This window comes from Danio aesculapii, chromosome 1 (assembly GCF_903798145.1).
Source record: "Danio aesculapii chromosome 1, fDanAes4.1, whole genome shotgun sequence".
Classification (NCBI taxonomy): domain Eukaryota; kingdom Metazoa; phylum Chordata; class Actinopteri; order Cypriniformes; family Danionidae; genus Danio; species Danio aesculapii.
The window spans coordinates 48,812,158-48,837,076 of NC_079435.1; the positions used below are offsets into that span (position 1 = coordinate 48,812,158).

At 34.4% G+C, this 24,919-nt stretch overlaps 2 protein-coding genes across 4 annotated transcripts in view; one reads left to right on the forward strand and one right to left on the reverse strand.

Moving 5' to 3' along the window:
- Nucleotides 1-375: 375 nt before the first annotated feature.
- c1h4orf33 (chromosome 1 C4orf33 homolog) lies at nucleotides 376-4,558 on the reverse strand. 3 transcript variants are annotated; one of them, XM_056461673.1, is made up of 6 exons: nucleotides 4,470-4,558; nucleotides 3,946-4,157; nucleotides 3,500-3,560; nucleotides 3,358-3,409; nucleotides 904-1,103; nucleotides 376-824 (listed from the first exon to the last, which is right to left on the reverse strand). In XM_056461673.1, the coding sequence occupies exons 2-6, from the start codon at nucleotides 4,124-4,126 to the stop codon at nucleotides 725-727; spliced, it is 594 nt and encodes a 197-aa protein (XP_056317648.1). In that variant the 5' UTR covers nucleotides 4,127-4,157; nucleotides 4,470-4,558; the 3' UTR covers nucleotides 376-724. The 3 variants fall into 3 exon arrangements, with proteins under 3 accessions (XP_056317648.1, XP_056317657.1, XP_056317638.1); XM_056461682.1 differs by lacking the exon at nucleotides 4,470-4,558 and adding an exon at nucleotides 4,333-4,350; XM_056461663.1 differs by lacking the exon at nucleotides 4,470-4,558 and having other exon boundaries at nucleotides 3,946-4,304.
- A 106-nt stretch (nucleotides 4,559-4,664) lies between these two features.
- Nucleotides 4,665-24,919, forward strand: part of sclt1 (sodium channel and clathrin linker 1) — a 35,769-nt gene continuing 15,514 nt past the window's right edge. The window contains exons 1-12 of the mRNA XM_056461596.1: nucleotides 4,665-4,717; nucleotides 5,657-5,698; nucleotides 5,791-5,858; nucleotides 6,363-6,406; nucleotides 9,018-9,090; nucleotides 9,337-9,392; nucleotides 12,412-12,541; nucleotides 17,087-17,209; nucleotides 19,964-20,029; nucleotides 23,553-23,623; nucleotides 24,486-24,576; nucleotides 24,804-24,895. Coding sequence (XP_056317571.1) covers nucleotides 5,665-5,698; nucleotides 5,791-5,858; nucleotides 6,363-6,406; nucleotides 9,018-9,090; nucleotides 9,337-9,392; nucleotides 12,412-12,541; nucleotides 17,087-17,209; nucleotides 19,964-20,029; nucleotides 23,553-23,623; nucleotides 24,486-24,576; nucleotides 24,804-24,895 — 848 coding nt within the window. The 5' untranslated portion in view covers nucleotides 4,665-4,717; nucleotides 5,657-5,664. The remainder of the gene's footprint in view (nucleotides 4,718-5,656; nucleotides 5,699-5,790; nucleotides 5,859-6,362; nucleotides 6,407-9,017; nucleotides 9,091-9,336; nucleotides 9,393-12,411; nucleotides 12,542-17,086; nucleotides 17,210-19,963; nucleotides 20,030-23,552; nucleotides 23,624-24,485; nucleotides 24,577-24,803; nucleotides 24,896-24,919) is intronic.

Consider the following 24,919-nt stretch of genomic DNA (forward strand, 5'->3'; position numbering starts at 1 on the left):
TCACTTTTTAGTGAAATATATGTCTTAATAGTGTTTTTTGCAACGTGGGACAAATATATGACTGTCAACATCTCAAAAAATGTGTTTTGATGTTTCGTGACCCTTTTCAGTTCATATTTCATACTGTACAAAGTAGTTACATCTGTATGGGGCTTGTGGAGCTGCGCATTGATGGATTTGCTCTTCCGTGTTTGGACTTTCAGCAGTGAAAATTAAACCACACTGAACTGAAATTCAGCTGAAAACTGGACTGACACAGTTTCGGTTTACTAGAACCTCTATGTTAAGCTGCTTTGACACAATCTACATTGTAAAGCACTATATAAATAAACATGAATTGAATCCGTTTCCAATCTCCAAAACAGGACAAAAAAGTTAATTGTTATCAATTGTTTATTTAATGTTTTACTTCCACCTTTTACCATCTCATTTCTGTATAAAAATGTCATTCCCATTTACTACACATGCGTTGATATTTGGTGCTGGATGGAATACTTACTGCTGAGATTAGTGCCGCTTTACTGAAGGAAGATTTATTAAATTGTGATAATAAAAGCCATTATTGTGCCATTACACCCACATTAAAACAAGCCACATCATTAACTCTGATTAGACTGCAGTGGAGTTTGTGCTCTAACATAGACATGGAAGCAAATTACAAGTAATTACTGCATTAAAAGCTGGTTATGAGACAGGTTGGACTATGCTTGTAATTTTCAGCCGGTCATTTCCTGGCTAAATCCCACAGGTCAGACTCTGGCTGAACCCAGTCTTCTCCCATGATGCTTTGCAGAGTGAAGTCTTGAAAATACTCAAGTCGATGACTGTTTTGGATGAGAGGAGAAATGTTCAGTGATGGTAATAGCTGATAAAATGTAAGCGAAATAAGATATTGAAACTTACAAGTCTGGTCCCTGTCCTTCCTGTAGGTCTTCTCTAGGCACAGGATACAGAGACTCGTAGGTCCTTCCTGCACCAGAACCATGGATGGCATAGGAATTCATCTTATTAATGCCCTGAGGGAAATACCTCCAAGGTAAAAGTGCTTCTCCATGCCATGTGCTGTCCTCTATACTGGCTCTGAATGATAGAGGGAGCTGTTGCTGTATAGTAAAAAAAAAAAAGACAATAAATAAATATATAAATGTAATGCTGAAAAATGAGATCTACATTATATATTTCTCTGTTTTCTACATCCTCTACTAATTTATTACTTTAAACATTCAACCCAGGCTCATTCTGAAAACCTACCCCAATATACATTTCTGGAGAGTGGGGAAAAACATCCCAGGAGGTACATTTTTTGGCAGTTTTTTATTTTCATGAATCCACCAGAGGCCGCTGTGTACGCTTTTTGAGATCTCAGATTTCTCTTGTGAGTGCCATTCACGCCTACTGTTCTCATGTAAATCCACCAGAGGCTGCTGTCAACTGACTGACTGACAGATTGACTGACCCACCCTCCTCCTTCCCTAAACCCAACCAATAGTGTTTTCAAAAGCACCAATTGACCCGCCCACCCACTTCCCTAAACTCAATCGACAGTGTTTGCAAAAGCAATCAAAAGAAAAGCCCTCGCCTGATTTTTACCACGTTTTTAGATTTTACAACATTCTCACCCTGTTATTTATTTGTTTATTTCATTTTTTGGCTTTTGTTTTTGTCTTACCAGCTTTCTGGAACGGTTCTTCGCAGACTCAAAGCCCGTCGTCACATTCAACTCCCCTCCACATCACAAGTCCATCGACGTAGACAGCGAGCCACTGGACAAACTGGTAACAGCAGGAAAGCCGTCCACAGGTAAGAGGTCAGCTGGTCAGCGCGAAAAGGAATGGCATCATACCACCCCGTATCGTTTGTTTTAAAGACTTAATGCAGCCATATGTACCTCTGGCTACATAATTCACGATCTCCAGAAATGTATATAGGGCTACGTTTTCAGAATGAGCCTATGTTGTAAACATTTATGTAAAATTGAGTGTTAAGAATCTTGCTGGTTCAGTGCACAGCATAAATGAGCACACTTCTGAAAGTTAATATTTCTGAATAAATATGAGGACAATATATTGGTGGATTTAAACAAAAAAATATTAAACGGGTATATTCAAATAAGTGGTTACCTAACATCTTTAGGATTAGAAAGATAATACATTTAAATGACTTTTATGGTTCTCTTGATTCAACTGTTAATTTGAAATGTACTATTTTTAAGTTACCTTGTTAGATTAGTTCCAGTTTTGGCTTTGGTACTCACTAATCTAATGTACAGTTGAAGTCAGAATTATTAACACCCAACCCCCCCACCCTCTGTATTATTAGTCCCCCTGTTTATTTTTTTCTGCTATTTCTGTTTAATGGAGAGAAAAGTTTTTAAAACACATTTCTGAACATAATAGTTTTAATAACTCATTTCTATTAATATTTTACTAGATCTTTTTCAAGACACTTTTATACAGCTTAAAGTGACATTTAAAGGCTTATCTAGGTTAATTAGGTTAACTGGGCAGGTTAGGGTAATTAGGCAAGTTATTGTATAATGATGGTTTGTTCTGTAGACTATCGAAAAAAATATATAGCTTAAAGAGGCAAATAATTTTAACCATAAATTGTTTTAAACAAAATTAAAAACTGCTTTTACTCTAGCTGAAATAAAACAAATAAGACTTTCTCCACAAGAAAAAATATTATCAGACATACTGTGAAAATTTCCTTGCTCTGTTAAACATCATTTTGAAAATATTTTAAAAAGAAAATTCAAAGTGGGGCTAATAATTCTGACTTCAACTATATATACACAAATATCTTATTATACAGGATCTCATTAAAAGTATTAATTGTAAAAAGATATCTATAAGGGGTGGACTCATTTTTGCTGAGCACTGTATTTCATGTACTGTTTTATATATTTAAAAAAAGTAAATCATTTATTAAATACATTTTCATTTATTAACTTTCTAACATATCTTCAATGTTGTCGTTTCTAAAATGTTTTAATACATAATCATTTTGTGAACATTTTAAAAACAAGAACAAACATTAAAGGAATTTGTGTTACAATAAATTTTATTTGCATGTCAAATTTAAGTCTGATCTTTTAAATATTCTTTCTATTCATCAAGAGCTCCAAAATAGTATGTTTCCATAACAATATTGACCAGCTATGTTCTGAATATTGATAATAAATATATAATAATAGAAACATTTATAGTATAAAGAGACTAAAGACCATAAATGATTAAATTTATGATGTCTTTGGTACGACATAATAAAAAAAGAATAAATTCTTACCGATCCCAACCTACATGTTTACAAAAAGCTGAAAACTACTAAACCAAGTAATGTTGTGCATTTCCTTACCATAAATGCATTATGTTTTCCATTCAGCAGCAGAATAAGGTGTTGTCCATGTCTGTGATATTAAAATATTATTTCAGTTACATGTAAGCAATAACAAAATCTTCACCTGATGTCTGAAATATTCAGTACAGGCTAAACCTACGGGCAGACTTCAACCTCAAGATACTGCTCAGTTTCGCTGTTCAGGAAGAAGGACTCTACCACTGGAAAAAACAAGAGTGCAGACTGTAACATAAACTAAAAAATGGCAGAAAATACATTATTTTTCTTTTCAGATTCTAATTAAAGTTCCCACCACAGTTAAATGTCTTTAATTTAATTGATACTAGATATTTCAAACATCAATGATACATGTTTATAGACTATATATTCATATAAAAACATAGAAACCTTTTTTTTCACACTTTATGATCAGTGTACACTAAAAAAAATCATTGTATTTACAAAATTTATATGGACTGAGTTTAAATTTAGTAATGTTCAACTTAATTTGTTTAAATTCAGCCCATATAAATTGTTTGTAACCACATACCTTAAAAAAAAAAAAGTAAATCCAACGAATCTTTGTTTCAGTGTAGATGAACATACCTTCATAGTCCCAGAGACCAGGGAACGGTTCTCCAGGTGGTCCAGCTGGTGCAGGGGGGTCATTAAAGAAAGGCGCAGTCACCTGCATTAACAAACCGTCCTCGCCAGGTGAGAAACGGATCTTGACCGGCTTGTGATCCACGGGTAAGCTGTCCCATGTGTGTCTGATATAGAAATCCATGGCAGTCAGGAGGACACAACCACTACAGATACTGTTGATGAGCATGGTAAAACCTTAGTTTCTTTCACAGCAAGACCTGAAACTATTACAACTCAGACAATATATGTAATTCACTCAATGAAATAAGCACAGTTGTGTTCTGTTCAGCTTAGAACACTAGACTATCTGATGTGCAGTAAGGTTCAACAGTCATTGATAAGCATGACCTCAGACAACATAAAACTTGTTATCAAGGAAAAACACTTCCTGATTTCTGTCATAAATGCAATACAGCAGAAAATCATAAGCACATAGTTAGTAGTAAATAAAATATGTGAATTTAGTAAAGAAAACAGTCATCAACCTATTCGTTCACAGCGAAGATCTCAATTTTCACAGTTTGTTAAAAACAAAACACACACACACAAAAACAGGAACTCCACAAACAGCACGGAACGCAAGCAAGTTTAAGTTTCCCGGGAACACTTTAAAGAGTGGCACCGCGTCCCAAAGAATAAACCCGATTGGCTCCGAGGATGAATCTGAGCGTTGGTGTAGATGAACGTGATTGGCTGGGAGGCTCTTTAAACTGCGAGGCGGAAGGATTTGTAGGTACTTCTATTGTTGTATAACATTTACTTACGAATATCTGCTGTTTCGTCATATATAATACCAAAAAACAAACGTTTTTAATCGCTTCAGACTATCCAGCGCGTTTAAAATGATTGCTGATAAACGTATAGCAGTTAGCCTGCTAATGTAAATCTCCACCTGGATACCAACGCTTCAAGCTGTTGCTGAGATTACACAGAACACTCGCTTCTTTTCTATTCACTCTATTAAAGAATAACTTCGTTATACTCTAGTTTTGTAATGCCCGTTGACTCGATTATACAAAAGTGATAGTGGTTTAGTTCTATAGAGTCAGTAAATTCAATGCTAAACCAATGTTCTCTCAAAAAAGAGAGTCTCCAGAGATCATTTGTGCTGGCTGTTTATAAGCCGACTGCTTCAGTAAGACAAATTGTTACATATCACCTACCCAACAAACACATCTACGTTGTAGCGATGTCTGTACAACGGTGCATCTTTTTAAAAGCAACGTCGCCACTTACTTGCTCGCTACATTGTTACAGCGTAGAAATGTAAGACGCGAGATGGCTGTAGCAACGTTGTCGTGTGACATGCAGCAACCGTGAGACGACGTTCTTACTTCATGTATTAATACTTTTACCCTGGCAGTTTATCAATACTACCTAGAATACAGGATGACAGTAATAATTTACTAGTATTGTTTTATATTAATTATTGTTCATTAATTTTCCTTTTTATTTTAACAACTGCTTGTGTAAACTTTAAAAGTGTATAATCAAACTTTTTATTTATATATTTCACAACATTTAATACATACAGTACACATCTAATGATAAGCAAACAGTATAAAATCAAGTTTTAGTATATCCTTACCAACCCACATAGTAACATAAATGTTATTATAGCATTGTTACATTTGTATATGCAACGACCTAACAAAGTTTCTTGCTGTTGCAGATTCAAAAATGACAACAGAAGTCGAGTTTCTTCGAGATCAAGGTGAAAGTCGATGGAAATGATGCTATGCAGTTACATTCTTGTATAATCATGTATATTCATAAGAACTTGAACTTTGTTTTGTGTCTTATCAGTGAATCGTCTTAATTCCGTCCTTGGTCGATATCAAGATGAATTTCCCCCTCCCTCCTCAGTATCACAGGTCAGTTGTATGATTAGATGGATTTATGATTAATTATTTTATTGTTTATTGTGTTGTTTGTAGGTCTGATTTGACAGATAATGAGATAAGACGGGTAGTGAATATATCATTAAAAGGGATAGTTCACCCAAAAATTACAAATCTGTTCTAATTTCTTTCTTCTGTTGAACACAAAAGATATTTTGAAGAATGTTGATACCGGTAACCATTGACCTCCATAGTATTTGTTTCTTCTTCTATGCAAGTCAATGGTTATAGGTTTGCAGTATTCTTTAAATATATTATTTTGTGTTCAACAGAAAAAAAAAGAAACGTATGAAGCTTGGGAACCATTTGATGGAAAGTAAAAAGTAAGTTTTTGAACTATCCCTTAAAATATCTAATTAGGTGTTTCTTTCTGCATAACACTAAAAGAAGATGTTAGAGAGAATGTGAGGACTAACAGCTTTAAAAAGCACTTTCAGTGTTTTATGACTGGACTCAGATAAACTTTCACTTTTTTAGGTGGAAGATGCGGTCATAGAAGCTCCCTGGCTCTCAGACAGAGGGTGAGTCCATATTTAGCTATAAATCTAGAATGGCCTTTAAATATTAAAAGCTCTAGATCCCCCACCTCTAGCATGCATTCAGCCCATTATGAATTTTAAAATAATGATTATTTATCTTCAACACTGTCCCAGTGGAGATGATTTCATATTTAGAGGGTGGCAGAAATTTCTAATAAAAACCTCAAATAGTGCATTCATGTGTGCATGTAGTTATTTATGTGTACTTAAACCTATTGTTACGTTTAATTCTTTTGCTTTCTATACACGTGTGTGTGTATATATAAACTGTAGCAAATAAAATGTAAACAAGCTGTATACTAATACTTTAAATAACTGTGAAATTAAAATTTCATGATCATGACAATCTTCAGAGTAACAGATGTACATACATATCAAAATAAAACACAATACTTTTTCTGTATTCATTAAAATCAAATAACTACCATACTGAATTTTATTATATTTTCAGTGTCAGAAAACACATTTGTAAAACCTAATGGTTTGAAAGATAATGTCATTGCAGATTTACAGTGACATTTAATTCGTAGTTTGGAGCTGCACTGTGATCCTTAAATACAGCCTTTTAATATGTCAGCAAATGATTTTAGATTTTTGGCATATAAACTATTGTTACATTTTATTTCATTCTAGTAGCTGTCTTCTATAAATCATTGTAAATAAGTTTTTTTTCATCAGGAAAAAAACAAACAGATGTCATTGTAATGCTGTATTACACCTTTATACACTCTAAGATGTGGATAGTATTGAATTATGTGTGTGTGTGTGTGTGTGTGTGTGTGTGTGTGTGCATGTATGTACGTGTGTGTGAGTGTATATATAAAATAGTCAAAATTAGAGTAGAAGCGATCTCAGATAATATTGTGTGTTTGTTTGTTTGTTTGCCTGGATTAATTTCTGTGAGTCAGAATAAAACAATTGCTGTGTAACAATTTGCATACTTATACTGCGCCCTAAAAGTATGTACTTTTTTTTGTGAAGGAAAAATAAATACAGAAGAGTGTGCAAGTTTTGTGACTGACTACTTCCTCATTAACAGATTGTTATGTTGCTTAGTTATGAGACCTGTCAATCATCCACACACCATCCACAGTTCTGTTATTTAATTTTCTACCTTATTGTAGAAGCAGCAGCAGGATAATCTCCTATTCACGAGTTTTTCATGAGGAGAAATCTCCTCAGCTCTTTGCATAACTATGCATTCATATGTTAATGTCCAAACACGTCTTTATATAAGTTCAGAATTGTTGTTGCAGATGAAATATACAGAAAAGGCGATTTTTAAATATTTTCCAGTTGGCAAGATATTAATTAACAGTCATACAAACATCTTTACCGAAGTCTCTCTACTTGACGGTTGGTCTCGCGTGTTCATCATGTTTGTAGTTTATTTACAGTTTTCATTTGTAGTTCTAATCTAATTCACATCCAACACGCAATGTACTATGGGAAATATCAGCGGTTAGATTATGGACGGTTCTACACTTAAAATTTTTACCGGAAATAGTAAACCATCCGGGAACCTTTGACATACTTTTTTCAACATACTATGATTTGGGACATACTTATTCTATTTTCAAATACTATCAAGGCCGTATAGTATGCGAAGAGTTAAAAAAAAACCCTCCAAACTTCTCTGAGCACAAACATTTCCTTTCTGTAATCAGCACTTCTTGTGTGTAATGCCTCTTCTTGTTGAATTGCTTAATGCCTCCTCAATTGTAAGTTGATTGGACAAATGACAAAATGTAAATGTAAATATGCTGTATATGTATGTCTTAGGTATATAAGATCTCAAAAATATTTTATATTGACCTCTTTTTGTCCAACAAAATCTCTAAATGCTATTATTATTATTTACAGTTTTGAAGGCACGTTATTAGTAGTTTATAAACTAAAACACTAATTAACATTTTACTCAAAACGCATATTAATGACATCATAAATCATTAAAAATTTAGAAGTGGTCTTTTCATTTTCTCCAGAGCAGTATAATTATGCCATTTATGTAATACAGTGTACCACAATTGGAGTTAGAACTGTACTGTTATGTGTAATCCACTTTTGAAATTCATCCAGTTGCATTTCTGTGTGAAGTTTGCGTGTTCTCCTTGTGTTGGCGTGGGTTTCCTCCGGGTGCTTCGGTTTCCCCCACAGTCCAAAGACATTGAATTGAATAAACTAAATTTGCTGTAGTGTGTGTGTGTGTGTGTGTGTGTGTGTGTGTGTGTGTGTGTGTGTGTGTGTGTGTGTGTGTGCGCGTGTGTGTGTGTGTGTGTGTGTGCGTGTGTGCGTGTGTGCGTGTGTGCGTGTGTGTGCGTGTGTGTGTGTGTGTGCGTGTGTGTGTGTGCGTGTGTGTGCGTGTGTGTGTGTGTGTGTGTGTGAATGTGAGAGTGTATGGGTGTTTCCCAGTACTGGGTTGTGACTGGAAGGGCATCCGCTGCATAAAACATATGGTGGAATAGTTGGCGGTTCATTCCGCTGTGGCGACCCCTGATAAATAAGGGACTAAACTGAAGGAAGCTGAATGAATGATATCATGTAAGCTTTATGGCGTTTTGATATTGTTTATGGCCCGGTTGTGTGTTTTCAGTCTAATGGCTCCTCTAATAGAAGAATACGACAGGCACATTCAACAGATGGAGACGCAGCTCAAGTTCTATCAGGTACACAATGCATGAAGACTCACAACTATACAGCCTCACACATACGCTCACAACACATGAATGCTGGCATTGCAGTGAGCTGTCAGGACTCGACGTGTCTGATTTCATGCTGTCAGCTATAAATTGCAGTTTAATGCCATTCCAAGTGAATTTGTGCTATAATAAGTTTGCCATTCAAAAGTACACTTTCTCTCAATCAGCCTCCTCCTCCCAGCACTCACTCCCATGCTTATTTCTCTCCGTCAGAGGCAGATGACAGACGTCAAAGCCAGCCTGGAGCAGGTGGTTAAAGAAAACGAGCGGTAAGAGCTTTCGAATAGATCTCCTGCTGATTTTCTCCACCCAGACACTGATTTATTATCGAAGTCAGTCAGTGCTAACAGCTTCGGCACTGCAAGATGAGGTGCTTCTGGTAATAACAGCACACCTTTTAAGATAATTCACTTTGTTGGGAGAAAGTTTGTGAAGTTTGCTCTAATTTAGTGGTAATTGTTTTGTTGTTGTTGTTTTATTCATTCTAGAACTTTTGCACCTCACACAATCATTTAGTTGTCAGCATTGTTGTACAGTTGAAGTCAGAATTATTAGCCCCCCTTTGAATTTTTTTTCGTTTTGAAATATTTCTTAAATGATGTTTAACAGAGCAAAGAAATTTTCACAGTATGTCTGTTAATATTTTTTCTTCTGGAGAAAGTCTTATTTGTTTTATTTTGGCTAGAATAAAAGCAGTTTTTTTTAAAAACATTTTAAGGTCAATATTATTACCCCTTTTAAGCTTTTTTTTTTTTTTTTTTTATAGTCAGCAGAACAAACCACCGTTATACAATAACTAATTACCCTAACCTGCCTAGTTAACCTAATTGACCAAGTTATGCCTTTAAATATCACTTTAAGCTGTATAGAAGTGTCTTGAAAAATATCTAGTCAAATATTATCTACTGTCATCATGGCAAAGATAAAATAAATCAGTTATTAGAAATGAGTTATTAAAACTATTATGTTTAGAAATGTGTTGAAAAAAATCTTCTCTGCGTTAAACAGAAATTGGGGTAAAAATATACAGGGGGGCTAATAAATCAGAGGGGGCAATAATTCTGACTTTAACTGTATGTAATAGAAAAGCACAAATCAATACTAAATATACAATCAAATTGAATTATGGCTTTAAAATATACAGTAACACTTTGTTTTAAGGTGTCCCTGTTACACGTTTCTTGCACTTGCTGTAGTGGTTACAATAAATTATGTATAATTAGATGCAACTAAACCATACTCGCGTTCTAAAACCATTTCATATAGTAAGTACATGTAATCAATTAATATTTCACATTAATAGTTAGGACCCCTTAAATTAAGCGCAACCAAATGTACCTTCTGTTTTTTTAGGCAGTGAAAGTTTAAAAAGTTAACACATCATCTACTACAATATTTTCTAGAATATTCTGGATTGTGAAATGTGATTTCCTTGTAAAATAGCTTTTTTTCTGTGTGAATAACATTCCAGATTTGGCCAAAAGTACAATAAAAACATTTATATTATGAAATATTTTTACAAAATGTTAAAATAGCTGTTGTATATGCAAATGTTACTTAAAATTCAATTTATTTTTCTTAGAATTTATTTTCTTATGCTGATTTGTAGCTCAAGAAATGTATGATTATTAGCGATGTTGAAAACCGTTATGAAAATAGCCATAAAACTACACTACCTGACAAAACTCTTGTCGCCTATCCAAGTTTTAGGAATAACCAATAATAACTTAATCATTTTTTATCAGAAGTGGCTTATATGAAAGGCAAAGACCTCTAGATTATGCTTATTTTACCAAAATATTAATAAAAAAATATGATCATGCCTTGATATTTAGTTATTTCATTAGGACAGTAAGGTCTGGCTTGGACAAAAGTCTTGTCACTTAACAGAAATAATGTACAGTATTGAATATAAAGTCATGGTGCAGTGGAAAAAGAATTAAAATTGTGTATGACTCCCATGAGCTTGGAGGACTGCATCCATACATCTCTGCAATGCCTCAAATAACTTATTAATAAAGTCATCTGGAATGGCAAAGAAATCGTTCTTGCAGGACTCCAAGAGTTCATCAACATTCTTTGAATTCATCTTCAATGCCTCCTCCTTCATCTTTCTCCAAACATGCTCAATAATGTTCATATCTGGTTGCTGAACTGGCCAATCCTGGAGCATCTTGACCTTCTTTGCTTTCAGGAACTTTGATGTGGAGGCTGAAGTATGAGAATGACCGCTATCCTGCTGAAGAATTTACCCTCTCCTGTGGTTTGAAATGTAATAGGCAGCACAAATGTCTTGATACCTCAGGCTGATGATGTTGCCATCCACTCTGCAGATCTCTCACACACCCCCATACTGAATGTAACCCTAAACCAGGGGTCACCAAACTTGTTCCTGGAGGGCCGGTGTCCTGCAGATTTTAGCTCCAACTCTAATCAAACACACCTGAACAAGCTAATCAAGATCTTATTTGGTATACTTGAAACACCCAGGCAGGTGTTTTGAGGCAAGTTGGAGCTAAACCCTGGAGGGACACCGGCCCTCCAGGGCTGAGATTGGTGACCCCTGCCCTAAACCATGATTTTTCCTTCACAAAACTTGACTGATTTCTATGAGAATCTTGGGTCCATGCGGGGTCCAATAGGTCTTCTGCAGTATTTGTGATGATTGAGATGCAGTTAAACAGGTGATTCGTCTGAAAAATCTACCTTTTGCCACTTTTCCAAATGATGAACTTGAAGTCAAGCTATCATGTGTTGCTCTTACAAATGTGATTGACGACAAGACTTTTGTCAGGTAGTGTACGTAAACAAAATAAAGACACATTAAATTAATCAAAAGTAACATTAAGACATGTTTAATATTACAAGACTTTATTATAAATGCATAATAATGTTCTTTCAGTCGTTCTACTCATCAGAGAATCCTCAAATGCAAAATCAATCCCACAAAAATAAGCAGAAAAAAAATATAATCATAAAATAAATAATTCATTTATATCAAGTTGTTGTGAATAGTAATAACATCCCTCACTGATGAGTCAAACCTAATTATAATATTCTTAATTGTAATCGAACAGCAAACGAGCATATCAAAATCATTTCGGATGCATCATGTGACACTAAAGATTTAATTTCTGATTAACAAATCTAAGTGTGCTACTGCCAGTCCATCACTAAGACTTCAAAGTCATGACATTTTAAACCAAATTAAAGCATGTCTGCGGTTAATTCCTGAAGGTGTTCATGATGACTGACTTGTTAACCATGTATATTAATTTCCATTGGCAGGCTTCATGCAGAGCAGAGACTTTCCATCGAAAAGCAGTTGCAGTCTCTGTCAGCCGGAGCAGAAGGAGACGCGGCAGCAGACGCAATGGCCATTAGCAATCTGGAGGAGCAGGTCAAGTGTGCAGTGGAGGTGAATATCCGGACCTGCTCCAAAAACCACCTCTAAACTCCGATGAGTCTCTCTGTGTTCCCACAAACCCACAGGCGCTTGGATTCCCACAGTGCAGGGGTGATCCAGGGTTATTCTGTCTTTAAAGCTTCCTTCTTTTAGCTAATACGTGATGAGACAGCGCGGGTCGTGTTTGTGAGGAGGGAATGGGTTTTAATCAGCATGAATTACGCTCCAGGTGCTCCTGAGGATTACATATCAACACTTGACATTAGGGTGTAATGAGATATTAGTGCGTCGCTCATCAAGCGCTCCACTTTCAGCCCGACGCCGCGCATCTTTGCCCTCCTTTAGGGAGCCGTTCAGCAGAATGTTATGTTGCGAATCACATCGAAAGCTTCACTGAGCCTCAAGTGACTTGTTTTTGAGTCTGTGGACTTTCTGCTACTTTCCGTTCGTATTTACATTTCTAATTTCCTAATTAACTGAGAATGAAGTAATTAGGTATAAATTAAACACCCAGTGAGATGTTGCTTAGCCACTTTCCTATTGTAGAGGTGGTGCAGATAATAAGCAGAATTAAAAGGATAATTCAATTATAACTGTATTGTATTATATTATATTATTCATTCATATTTCTTTTCAGCTAGTCCCTTTATTAATCTGGGGTCACCACAGTGGAACGAACCGCCTATATTATATTATATTATATTATATTATATTATATTATATTATATTATGTTATATTATATTTATAGGTGGGCATAGATACATTTTTTAAATCTAGATAATCTTGGAATTAATCTAGATTAATCTAGATTAAAATGGCTCATTTGAATTCTGCCGAAGGCATTCAGAATATGTGTGCTACCCAAATAAAGACTAAAAGTAAGTCTTTGAGAACGGGTTTCTCAAGCCAGGTGGCGCATTAGACCAGGGGCTCATCTCCTGTTTCCAAAATGCATCACAAACTGCTTGAGAAACTGTTCTACTATGATCATTGGTGATGAAAATAAATGTTCAATAAGATGTACTTGTGTTTACTAACTGTTTATTGAGTTAATCATAAATTTTGAACTGTAGGCCTACATAAGCTCGAAACAGCGATTTATTTATTTTGATTACCTTAATCTGACTAAAGTCATAACTGAACTAAACAGAAATGGATTTAAGACATGGAGTATGCATATATTAGTGGCATTATTGAAGTAAACACCGCGATCAAACTATTGCCATCATGTAACATCGCGAAATGCGTAAGTTTTTTTTTTTCTTTCCATTCGGTGTGTGTTATTAAATTCCATAACACTCTCACCAGTCCTTACTCCTTATTTGCGTCTAATAGCCCAGTTTGTCACGGGGGCATGAATGAAATGTTCATGAGTGAAGGTGAAACTGCCGAACTCCAGTTAAAGTCACCCAAAATTACAGGAAATTCTTACATGAATGCACTTCACGTAAACGCCTTAATTATATTATTGTCTATTAAGGCAAATAACTAGATTACATATGTCCATGTAAACATAGTCACTAGTGTCTTCGAAGTAAGTGAAAGATCCAGAAGGACATCCTGCTGATTTGATTCAGAAAGGCCCTTTTTTTGTCAGACGGCTCACTGGTTTGACTTTCATTCACCGTCATTCATTTTAAAAAGCATTTCATTTGATGTGGTAATTTCACAGTAAGAATACACACAGGATCGAAGACTCGTTCAGGCCACCTACAGTGCAATTCGACCAGGTATACATCCGCACTATAATATCAAGGCGTAAGTCATTATAGCTTGCACAGAATAGACCCAGCTCCCAACTCAACTTTGAGAATAGATTAACGACGATATATTTTTTTATTACCTGATAAGAGTCGCACGTTAAGTCGCACGTTAACGCCGATAACGGCCCACCACTATTTATATTATATGTGCAGGGTTTCTGCAAAAAGTCAAATTTAAGACTTCTTAAAGGTCCCATGAAGTGCTTTGAATTATGCATTTTTATTCTATGTTTGATATAATCTCAACAGAAACACAAGAGGGTGGGACATAGTGTTGCTCCTCCCATTTTTATAAAACTGCCAATAGCGTTTTATTTTTATCACCGCCAGTGAGAGCGTTGGAGCTCAAGTGCATCAAATGAAAAGCAAATAAGAAGCATCTTAAAGGGGGCGGAATATGTCAGATACTAGAGAGCATTCGATTGGTTATGATTTAATGTGAAACTAGTTTGAGGTTACGTGAAAAAAATCTTTGCTCCATATAGGGCAGAAGTGACAAACTACAAGCTTTACATGTTTGTATCAGTTTTATATCTTCTAAACACAAATTCTGTCACTGTTTTGGAGCCCACTAGCTTATAGATATCTTAAAAATTAACATTACTGGTGCTAATATCAAAACAATTTTAATTTCATGGGACCTTTGAGGCCATCAAGAATGAAATTTCATACTTATATAGGTTCTAAATGCTAAGGATTTTTTTAAATGGCACAGCAGAAAAAATGTATTTACTAGCTCCATCAAGAAACTCATTCTAATTAGTTATTTCTTAAAACATGGTTTGATTAATGTGTAAAATCAAGCAGACATGCAATTTTTTTCAACATAACCTTAAGAAAATGTTAAAAATTTCAATAAACTAAATGCATAACAGACTGTTATAATATTAGTTATAAATAGAGTTTTGCTAAAAGTTCTACTGCGATGTATTGTTGGTGATTAGATGTGTGTTGGATTGAATGGGTAGCTTTACATAAACAGGAAAGTTAAGACCAATTTAATATGATTTAAGACAATATTTCAGTCAATTAAAGTCTTTTTAAACCCCAAAATTTTGTTTTTGAAATTTAAGACTTTTTAAGGCCTTGCAGACACCCTGTATGTAAACAACTACGTTAATTTACATATCGATTTATGTGGTAGCAATAAATATGAGTGGCCGACACATTGGCTCAGTGGTTAGCACTGTCCTCTCACAGCAAGAAGGTCGCTGGTTTAAGTCCCGGCTGGGACTAAGTCCTTGGCATTTCTGTGTGGAGTTTGCTTGTTCTTTCCGTGTTCGCATGGGTTTCCTCCGAGTGCTCCTGTTTCCCTCACAGTCCAAAGACATGCGCTGCGGCGGACATGCGGTGAATTGAATAAACTAAATTGTCCGTAGTGTATATGTTTGAATGAGTATGTAAAACATATTCTGGATAAGTTGGCGGTTCATTCCGCTGTGCTGACCCCTGATAAATAAAGGGTCTAAGCCAAAGGAAAATGAATGAATGAATAATTCTAAGCAAAACTTTGCAGTATTTATTCATTTTCAACGTCAGTTTTATTTGTTAACATCAGTTATTAACATTAGTTTGCATTAACTTCTTATTAATAAATGCTGTAGGAGCGTTTTTTTTTTATTGTTATTTCATGCTAATTTCAATGTTTCTTATTACATTAACAAAATAAAAAGCTGTATCTTGTAAACATATTTAGTTGCCCAAAGCTAACGTGAACTTAATCGGTGACCTTTGTGCTGTTTACTTATTTTGAAATCCAGATTGAGTAAGAATGATGGAATAAAACTAGATATAGTACATAAAACATAATATATATATATATGAAAAGTGTTGTTTATTTCTAACAAGGATTTTAAATAATATAGCAAATCTTACTCTTTGTAAAGTGTTACTGTCGTTATAGTTTGTTATATTATGTCTAATTTATATTCCATATGGATCAGATGTTTAAAAAATATATTCACCATGGTTTACAGCGATACAGAATGAGTAATCATGTGAATGTTGGAAGTGTAATAGTCTTCCCGTTTTTGTTATGCAAATGAATGAGAGCATGAAGAGTAAAATATTTTAATGGCATATCTGGTCCAAACCTCATTAGCAGGAAAAAAAGGTGATAGATCTGGGGATGTGATTCATTCATGCAAATCAGTTCTTGTAAACTGTCTGTTTTAATGAATCAGGTTTGAATTAAGCAAGCCATTTGCATGAACACTCAGGACTATTCACAGACATTTTACATTTTAAAAAGTTTTTTAATGAAAATATAAGTCAATTGTTAAGAAGTAGTTTAAAGTTGAGTCACAACCAAAACATTTTGGAAACTATAATTGTAGTTGTTTAAAAAAAGAAATCTATTGCGATCTCTACGAGTAAATATTTACACCAAAATATCACGGTTGCTATAGTTACAGTATTGGCTTATGAGAGAGTTATTTATTCTTATTCTTTTATCTTGATTTCTGCCCTAAATGTTGCAAAAAAACTGATAGACTTTAGGCATTTGGCAGATTCCTTTAAAAGAGTGCACACTTTAAACATTTAAAAAAGATTTAGTTTATTTTTTCATTTCAATAAATAAAGATTTTCCCTGCCGATAAATACAATGACCTTGATGTCATGTGTTTTATGCTTTATAAGTCCGTGCTGTACACGTTTTTAAAGTTCAATTAATATTGCTTCTGTACACTGACATTGGTATTTCACATCTCAAATCTATTTCAAAAGGAGTTTAGATACACTGTAGAGAAAGTCCACAACATTAGTATGTTTAACGCAATTTTATGTCTCCAGGAGAAAGAACGAGTTCTTCAGATGTGGCAGACAGCTTCACAGGAGCTGGATCGACTTCAGACCCAGATCCAGAGCTCCGTGAGTGATGGACAAATACATGCAGTTGAACGACAACACATGCAGGTATTTGCATTCTTGTTTACTAGGGCTGCAGTGCACAATAGATATAAAAAAATACGATAATCGTATATGCAATATTTATACACAGAGAGGTGTGGTAAGTTACTTTTATTTTGTGTGACAAGCATTTGTGTTTTTGCATGCAAAAGTTGTTACTTGACCAATCAGTTTGGGCCTTACTATCTTTATATTCACCTCAAAGATGAACATGGGCCGTTTCGAAAATCATTCATTCACTATCCTCAACATTATTCCACTAACATAGTCTACTTAAAGGGCCATGAAACCCCCACCTTTCAGTTCAAGTCTACCAAAAAATGTTGCATGATGGAAGCAGAGGGAGGAGTGGCCGTGGCCGGCAGAACAGGGGAGAGAGGAGAGCGAACAATTGTTGTCAGTTGGCTCACAAAGTAAGACACAAACTGTGAGGAGACGCATGATTTTCTAGTTTACAAAGTTAAAATACAAGGAAATAAACAGTAATTTAATTTCCTGCTACATGTGTTAATCATAATTTCATATACACATAGCCACTATTTATATCATTATAAAGATAAACACTATAAATGAGAACTTCCCTCCTCCTCAATCTCCGGGTCTGAATGCAGACAGAGTGGATAGCAGTGCAGCAGGTCACTTGCCCTGTCTATTTCAACCATTAGCCCTGCTGGTAATCTAAAGGATTATAAACATAGGTGAACACAGCAGCATGGATAGGCGATGTGTCTAAATGGGAACGAACTGAACTGATAAAGACAAAGTCCTCACTTCTCCAATTCCTGTACAGCTCTCCTGACAAAAATGCTTGCAGCACACAAACAGCATTGCTGTATCTGCCCTGACAGCATCTTGGGGAAAAACCATGCAACAAACCCCATGGATCATGGAAACAAACACACACGACCGTTCATGAATGGCTAAATACTGTGTGCCGTATGCGGAGTCCGCAGACGCGGTCTCACCCAGTCATTGAGTCTCACAGCTTAGTTGGCAGGTCTACCTTGCCTTGGAAAAGCATGTGCTGTCATGAATAATTAAGAAGCAGGGTCTTCTCATAGGATAAGAAAACTCATCTATGAATAATGAGAAACCAACGCGTCATAACTTCACTAGCAGATTCGCACTACTTTAATCCCGCCCATAAAAATGATTTTAAACCCGGAAGATGAAATTAGATGACAAAAGCTCAAAATTATCCAGTTTCCACCACAATTAAAGCTGACAGGTGCTAACGTTGTCTTAACTGATGCTCAACACACACAAATCTGTTAAAATCTCAAAAAAAGTACTCTGGTGTTTTGAACCTTTGAAGTAGTGGATGAAAGTGAATGACTGAATTGGAAGGGATGCAGTTTTGTTTGTTTTTTTGCTGGTTAACAAAAAGTTAAATATCATAAAATAATAAAAATGCTGACACTGTTTACAGTTTTTTGTTTCAGTTGTATTTTTTTGATTGTAGTTTTTTAACATTATTTTGTCTGAATTACATTTAATTAGATCAGTAAAATGTCTATTATCTGTTTATTTTAGTATGACCGTTACATGAATACATGTAAGAGAATATTTTGACTGGAATAAAAGAAGTTTTAAATATTTTTTAAACCATTTAAGGTCAATATCAATAGCCCTCTTAAGCAAAAATTTTGTCTAAGGAACAAACAGTTGTTATACAATAACTTGTCTAATTAACCTAGTTAAACTTTCAAGCTCAATACTAGCATTTTGAAAAATATCTAGTAAAATATTATGTACTGTCATCATGACAAAGATAAAATAAATCAGTTATTAGAAATTATTGTTAAATTCTTACTATTGTTAAGAAATGTGTTGAAAGGAATCTTTTTTCATTATACAGAAATTGAAGAAAAATATACAGGGGGCTAATAATTCTGATTTCAACTGTATATCCTTTCTTTTTTTAGATTATAAATCTAAGCCTTCATTGAAATAAATCAATTGAAAATTTGGGGGATTGGTATATTTTAGTTGTATACAATAGTACATTTTTATTGTTAAAACTATTGGCATCATTTTTTGTAAAATTTGTTTGCCTAAATTTCAGCTCTAAATCTTCTATATTGCCTGATGAGGTTGGAGGAAACATGGAAAGAGATTAGAGACCATTTGTTTATTCAGAATCTCTCCAGATCCTTCAGGTTTTCTGGTCAACTCTTTTCCTCTTTCCTTTTCTATAATCATGAACAATAATGATAATTTTGGCCACTCTCTACTCTATTGGTGAAAACCAAATTCTAATGAGCCCCCCTATTTTCAATTATTTTATTTCAATAAAGTGTTTGGTATTTGTGTGTGTGTGTGTGTGTGTGTGTGGGGGGGGGGGGGGGGGGGGGGGGTTATAAGAGTATAAACAAACCAAATTTTATAAATAAAATGTATTTAACTCATGCTTGAGATTAAGGTTTTAAAACACTTTTGTTGTACAGACATCTATCTTTCTGTAATGGCTTGACTTTCTTTGATTTGTGGTCTGTGTAATGTGATCATTGAACACCAGAGGGCAGTGTTGAACTACATTCAGACAGTTAACAGAGCAAAGAGACCCCCAGCACTTTCACACAATCATACATAAACCAGAAGGCATGCTCAGCTCAATTATTTGAATATATGAATTCAATATTAGCTCTTGGCTGTGAAATATTGGCTTAATTGTGGCTTGAAGCTTATGATAATACACACTGATTAATTATTGAAATACTTTGTCTGTAGCTCTTACTGAAAATCACTGTGCTTTTCTAGAGTCAGCTGGCACAGCTTCAACAGCACACCCAGAAACTCCAGCTGACCAATCAGAAGCTGGATTTGGTAAGACTACATTTTTTTCAGACATGTTTAGATTCATTTCTACACATGTAATAATATTTTAATTTTAGAAGAGAAAAGAATTAGGGCTGCACAATATATCATTTAGACATCGATATCGCAATGTGTGCATCCGCAGTAGTCACATCGCATAGATTTGCAATGTTGAGTTAACTTTGCAGTGTAAATTTTACATTTACATATACAAAACCATAATGCATGCAATGTTTATTTCACTTTTGTCTTTGCTTTGGTGTAATTTTCTACGCTTGTAGCGTGTTTATTATATATTATGCATGATACACTCCCCTACAGCATCATGCCAATCAACCAAAACTGGTAACACTTTAGGGACCCTTTCTCACATACTTATTAGCATTCATGTTGTTGAGCTAACATCCCTAATCCTACCCAATACCTAAACCACCTTAATAACTATTAGTAAGGAGCAAATTAGGAGTTTATTGAAGCAAAGGCTAGGCAAGTTTATTTATATAGGACATTTCATACACAATGGTAACTCAAAGGGCTTTACATGAACAAGAATAAAAGAAACAAGAAAATAAAAATGTTTAAAAGAATTAAAAATGATTAAACAGACAAAAACAGATTAAAATGTGTTAAAACAGCTCATAAAAGAATGAAAAAGAAAAGCAAGACAAAATAGTGCGATTTGTCGGACCTAACACAGTGGTCATTCATTAAAACAGATGTGTTTTAGCTAAACAGATGTGTTTTAAGTCTTGATTTGAATGTGCCTTGAACATTGGAGCACATCTGATCATTTCTGGCAGTCGTTTCCAGCAGCAGGGGCCATAAAAGCTGAAGGCGGATTCACTCTGAAACTGAACTCTTGGAATTTCTAATTTACTTGATTCTAATTATCTGAGTGATCTGTAATGTATTGAGGTCCTTGGCCATTTAGTGATTTATAGACAATTAGTAATATAAAATCTATTCTGATTGTAACTGGGAGCCAGTGAAAAGACGTAAGGACAGGTGTGATGTGCTCTGATTTCCTGGTTCTGGTCAGAATCTTGGCAGTAGCGTTCTGGAAGAGCTGATGAATGACTGATGAATTCAATGTATATTTATATGTGAAATATATAAATAACGTGTCATTCTGAACAATTGTCATTTTTAATAAAAAATTTCAAGACATCTTGTCGGCACCAATAGCCTAGTGGTTAGTGCGTCGACACATAGCACCCAGGTGCTCGCAGCGACCCGAATTCGATTCCCGGCTCAAGGTCCCTTGCCGATCCTTCCCCTATCTCTGCTCCCCATACTTTCCTGTCTGTAAATCTCCACTGTCCTGTCAACAAAGGTGAAAACCCCTAAAAAATTATATAAAAAAAAAAATTAAAAATAAACATTTCAAGACATCTTATCAGACATTTGTAGAATAAAATAAATATTATTTTTTACATAAACCCATACCCAATAAAAGCAGGAAAACAGAATATTAAAGTGTTTTTAATTGTATTATTACACCAAATTGCCAAGGAAATATAATACCCAAAATAGCAAAAAATGAAACATGAAAATAAAAAATTTGAAACATTAACTATATTTATGCTATCAGACATTTATCGAATAAAACAGATATTATTTTTTTACATGCACCCATACCTAATAAATGCAGCGTTTTATTATTATTACACCTAATTACCAAGGAAATATGTCAAAACTAAAATATCTAAAAATGAACTACTAAAAAAAATAATAAATCAAACACTTACCATATTTATGTTATCAGATATTTATAGAATAAAACAAATATTATTTTTTTACATGAGCCCATAGCTAATAAAAGCAGGAAAACATAGAATTGAAAGTGTTTTTTTAATTTTATTATTACACCTAATTACCAAGGAAATATAAATAAAATGTAAAATATCTAAAAATAAAATACTAAAATAAACACTAACCATATTTATGTTATCAGACATTTATAGAATAAAACATTTTTTTACATAAACCCATTTTAAAGTGTTTATTCATTTTTTATTACACCTAATCACCAAGGAAATATAATAACTTAAAACAAAAATAACAAAAAATTAAATACTAAAATAAAAAATTAAACAATAACCATATTAATGTTATCAACATTTAAAGAAATAAACTATTTTTTTTTACATAAACTCATACCTAATAAATGCAGAAAAACTGAATTTTAAAGTGTTTATTCATTTTATTATTAAACCTAATTACCAAGGAAAAATAATAAGTAAAACAAAATAACTAAAAATAAAATAACAAAAAAGATAAACACTAACCATATTTAAATTTAAAGACAATAAATAGACTTAAACGTTAAGATTAACACAGAAAATATACAAAAAAAAATTTCAATAAAATAATAAAATGTAACTTTTAATATAACCTGCCGTATTATATTAATGCCACTCTCTTATCAAGTTGTGGCTTCTTTTATTCTTCTAGCATAATAAAATCATTACAAAATTTTATCAACATTTATGAGTTTATTTGCTTTAATTAACCCCTGTAAACTCTGCTTATGTGTGATAATGGCCAAGTGGCTTCAGTGTATTACTTATATCAGAGATGCCCAAACGAGGTTCCAAGAGAGGGAAATAATGGGGATGGATTTGAGATTGTCAATTCAAATTTAATATAACCCTTTGTTTGTTTTATTGTAAAAGTTAAATGAAATTTTTCAATTAAATGGTGTAAATTAATCAGATTTAGTGTAAAATGTCACCCGACAATGCAGAGACTTTAGTGAGCAAAGGCAGATTCCGCTTGACTAGTATATTCACCATTGAACTCCACTGTGTTAGTAATGTGATTTTTTTTTTTTTTAGGTTTTCATTGCATTGGGTTATCATTTAAAAAGTTATACTGCATTAATTAATATGATTTACAGTAGTGTTTTTTATTTATTTTGAAATATTATTTAATAAATTAGGAAATTACCCATGGCAACTTTAATGTAATATAGTTTGATATATTTACCTTCGGCCCACAGCTCTGAATATTTGGTTTTTGGCCCTTCATATGAAAACGTTTGGGCACCCCTGACTTATATGATCTTATCAACAACTTTTCATTGCCCAATCAGATCCAAATTTTCCAAAATGTGTTGCCAATATCTTTTTATATGTTCATATCACTTTATAATAGGTTTTATTAGTGATTTCAGTGCCATTAGAGGGTTTTGTGTGTAGTCAGTGGTTATGTAATGGTTTTAAAGGCCTAATCCTTGTACTGTCTTATCCACACACACACACATAAATTTCCTTGTACTAGTCAAACATCACCTGTGTGTTTGTGAGTGCTGTTCATTGTTCAGCCTTGTGTATGTGTGTGTGAGTGTGTGGAGAGAAATACTACTCTGTTCATAAATATTGAATGAGTAGTGTAGCTCTCAAACCCACAGCTTTTTCACACCTCAACTTCTAAACCCCCCTTCGAGCATCTTTCATGTGGATTTCAGTGCAGTCTGTGTGTGTTTGGCGTTATGCCCGGCCGGCGTTCATGTCTGTCTTGTCACACTCAGACAAATCAGCAGTTTGTGAAGACTGTGGCGGAGCAGAGCGCTGAACTGGAGGACTTGCGCAGACAGCTCAGGTACTGTTCATGACTTCACACTGCAAAAATATGCCGCTCTTATTTAAAGGGCACCACTTATGATGAAAATCAACTTTTGTAAGCTGTTTGGACAGAACTGTGTGTATGTATAGTGTGTCCACTGTCATGTTGGAGTAATAAAAACCCAACAATCTCTTTTTTTTTATTTCTTAACGTTAAAATAGGACCCAAATTTCAGTGATTTTTTTTTTTTTTTTAATTTATTATTTTTTTTTTTTTTTTTGAGGCCCACAGCAATGTGATGTAGGAGTGCGGTTTCCACGCCCACCGAATTGATTGACAGGCACCTTGTTTCTATAATAACATGTATAAACATGTCCACACAACATTTGTTTGCAAAGAAACTGGGATTTAATTATTTGTTCCAACTCTCTGTGATTTTTATAAGTTTAAAACGTTTTTAAAACAAAGCATGTTTGTAATAAAGACAGTAAAATCGCTAATTCTTCTAATTCTTAACCGATATAATAACCACGGCCACATGGTGTCAATAAACGCTAAGCATTAATATTAAAGAACAACGTAACACTTATTATAGTACGCAACCTTTTTAATTGATGTCATTGTTATTGATTATTTATATCATAATTTGAATAAAATTAAATAAGCTTTACATTTTTTGCCAGAAAACATCAAAGAAACTTTTTTGCAAGTTTTTTTCCTCTCTTGATTGTTTGTTTGTTTGTTTTAGTAAATGCTTTTTTAAAACATGTAAAAAAGCTGGGATAAATATAATAGAATAAAAATGTAATATATAGACCACTCTGAAGATCAGTTTTGGCACATATTACATTAAATTACTGGGCAGGTTGTGTGATTTTGTATATGTTTGATGTTTCAGGCAAGCAAAGCTGGATCAGAGATCTGCTGCAACTAAAGTGGAGGAGATGAACAGACTCGTGCAGAATGTCCAGGATCAGATGCAGAGGAGGGTGAGAGAAACCAGCCTGCAGACGCTATGAATGCTGCTATTATTGTCCTTATGGAAAGGGTTTTGTAATAATTGTGTGTGTGTGTGTGTGTGTGTGTGTGTGTGTGTGTGTGTGTGTGTGTGTGTGTGTGTGTGTGTGTGTGTGTGTGTGTGTGTGTGTGTGTGTGTGTGTGTGTGTGCGTGTGTGTGTGTGTGTGTGTGTGCGTGTGTGTGTGTGTGTGCGCGCAGGAAGAGGATGCAGCAGAGGCTCAGGGCAGAGAAGAAGCATCTGACCGGAGATTACAGCAACTACAAGCAGCCCTGAACCAGCTGGAGGCCAGGTGAGCTTTAGCAATGGTCATTTC

What these genes read in the sequence shown, in the direction of transcription:
- c1h4orf33 (XM_056461663.1), bottom strand. Translation starts at nt 4,171, where the DNA reads ATGCTCATCAACAGTATCTGTAGTGGTTGTGTCCTCCTGACTGCCATG. An exon ending in TGGTCTCTGGGACTATGAAG is followed by an intron (nt 3,561 to 3,945) that starts GTATGTTCATCT and finishes TGTTTTTTCCAG; the next exon opens with TGGTAGAGTCCTTCTTCCTG. An exon ending in GAAAACATAATGCATTTATG is followed by an intron (nt 1,104 to 3,357) that starts GTAAGGAAATGC and finishes TTTACTATACAG; the next exon opens with CAACAGCTCCCTCTATCATT.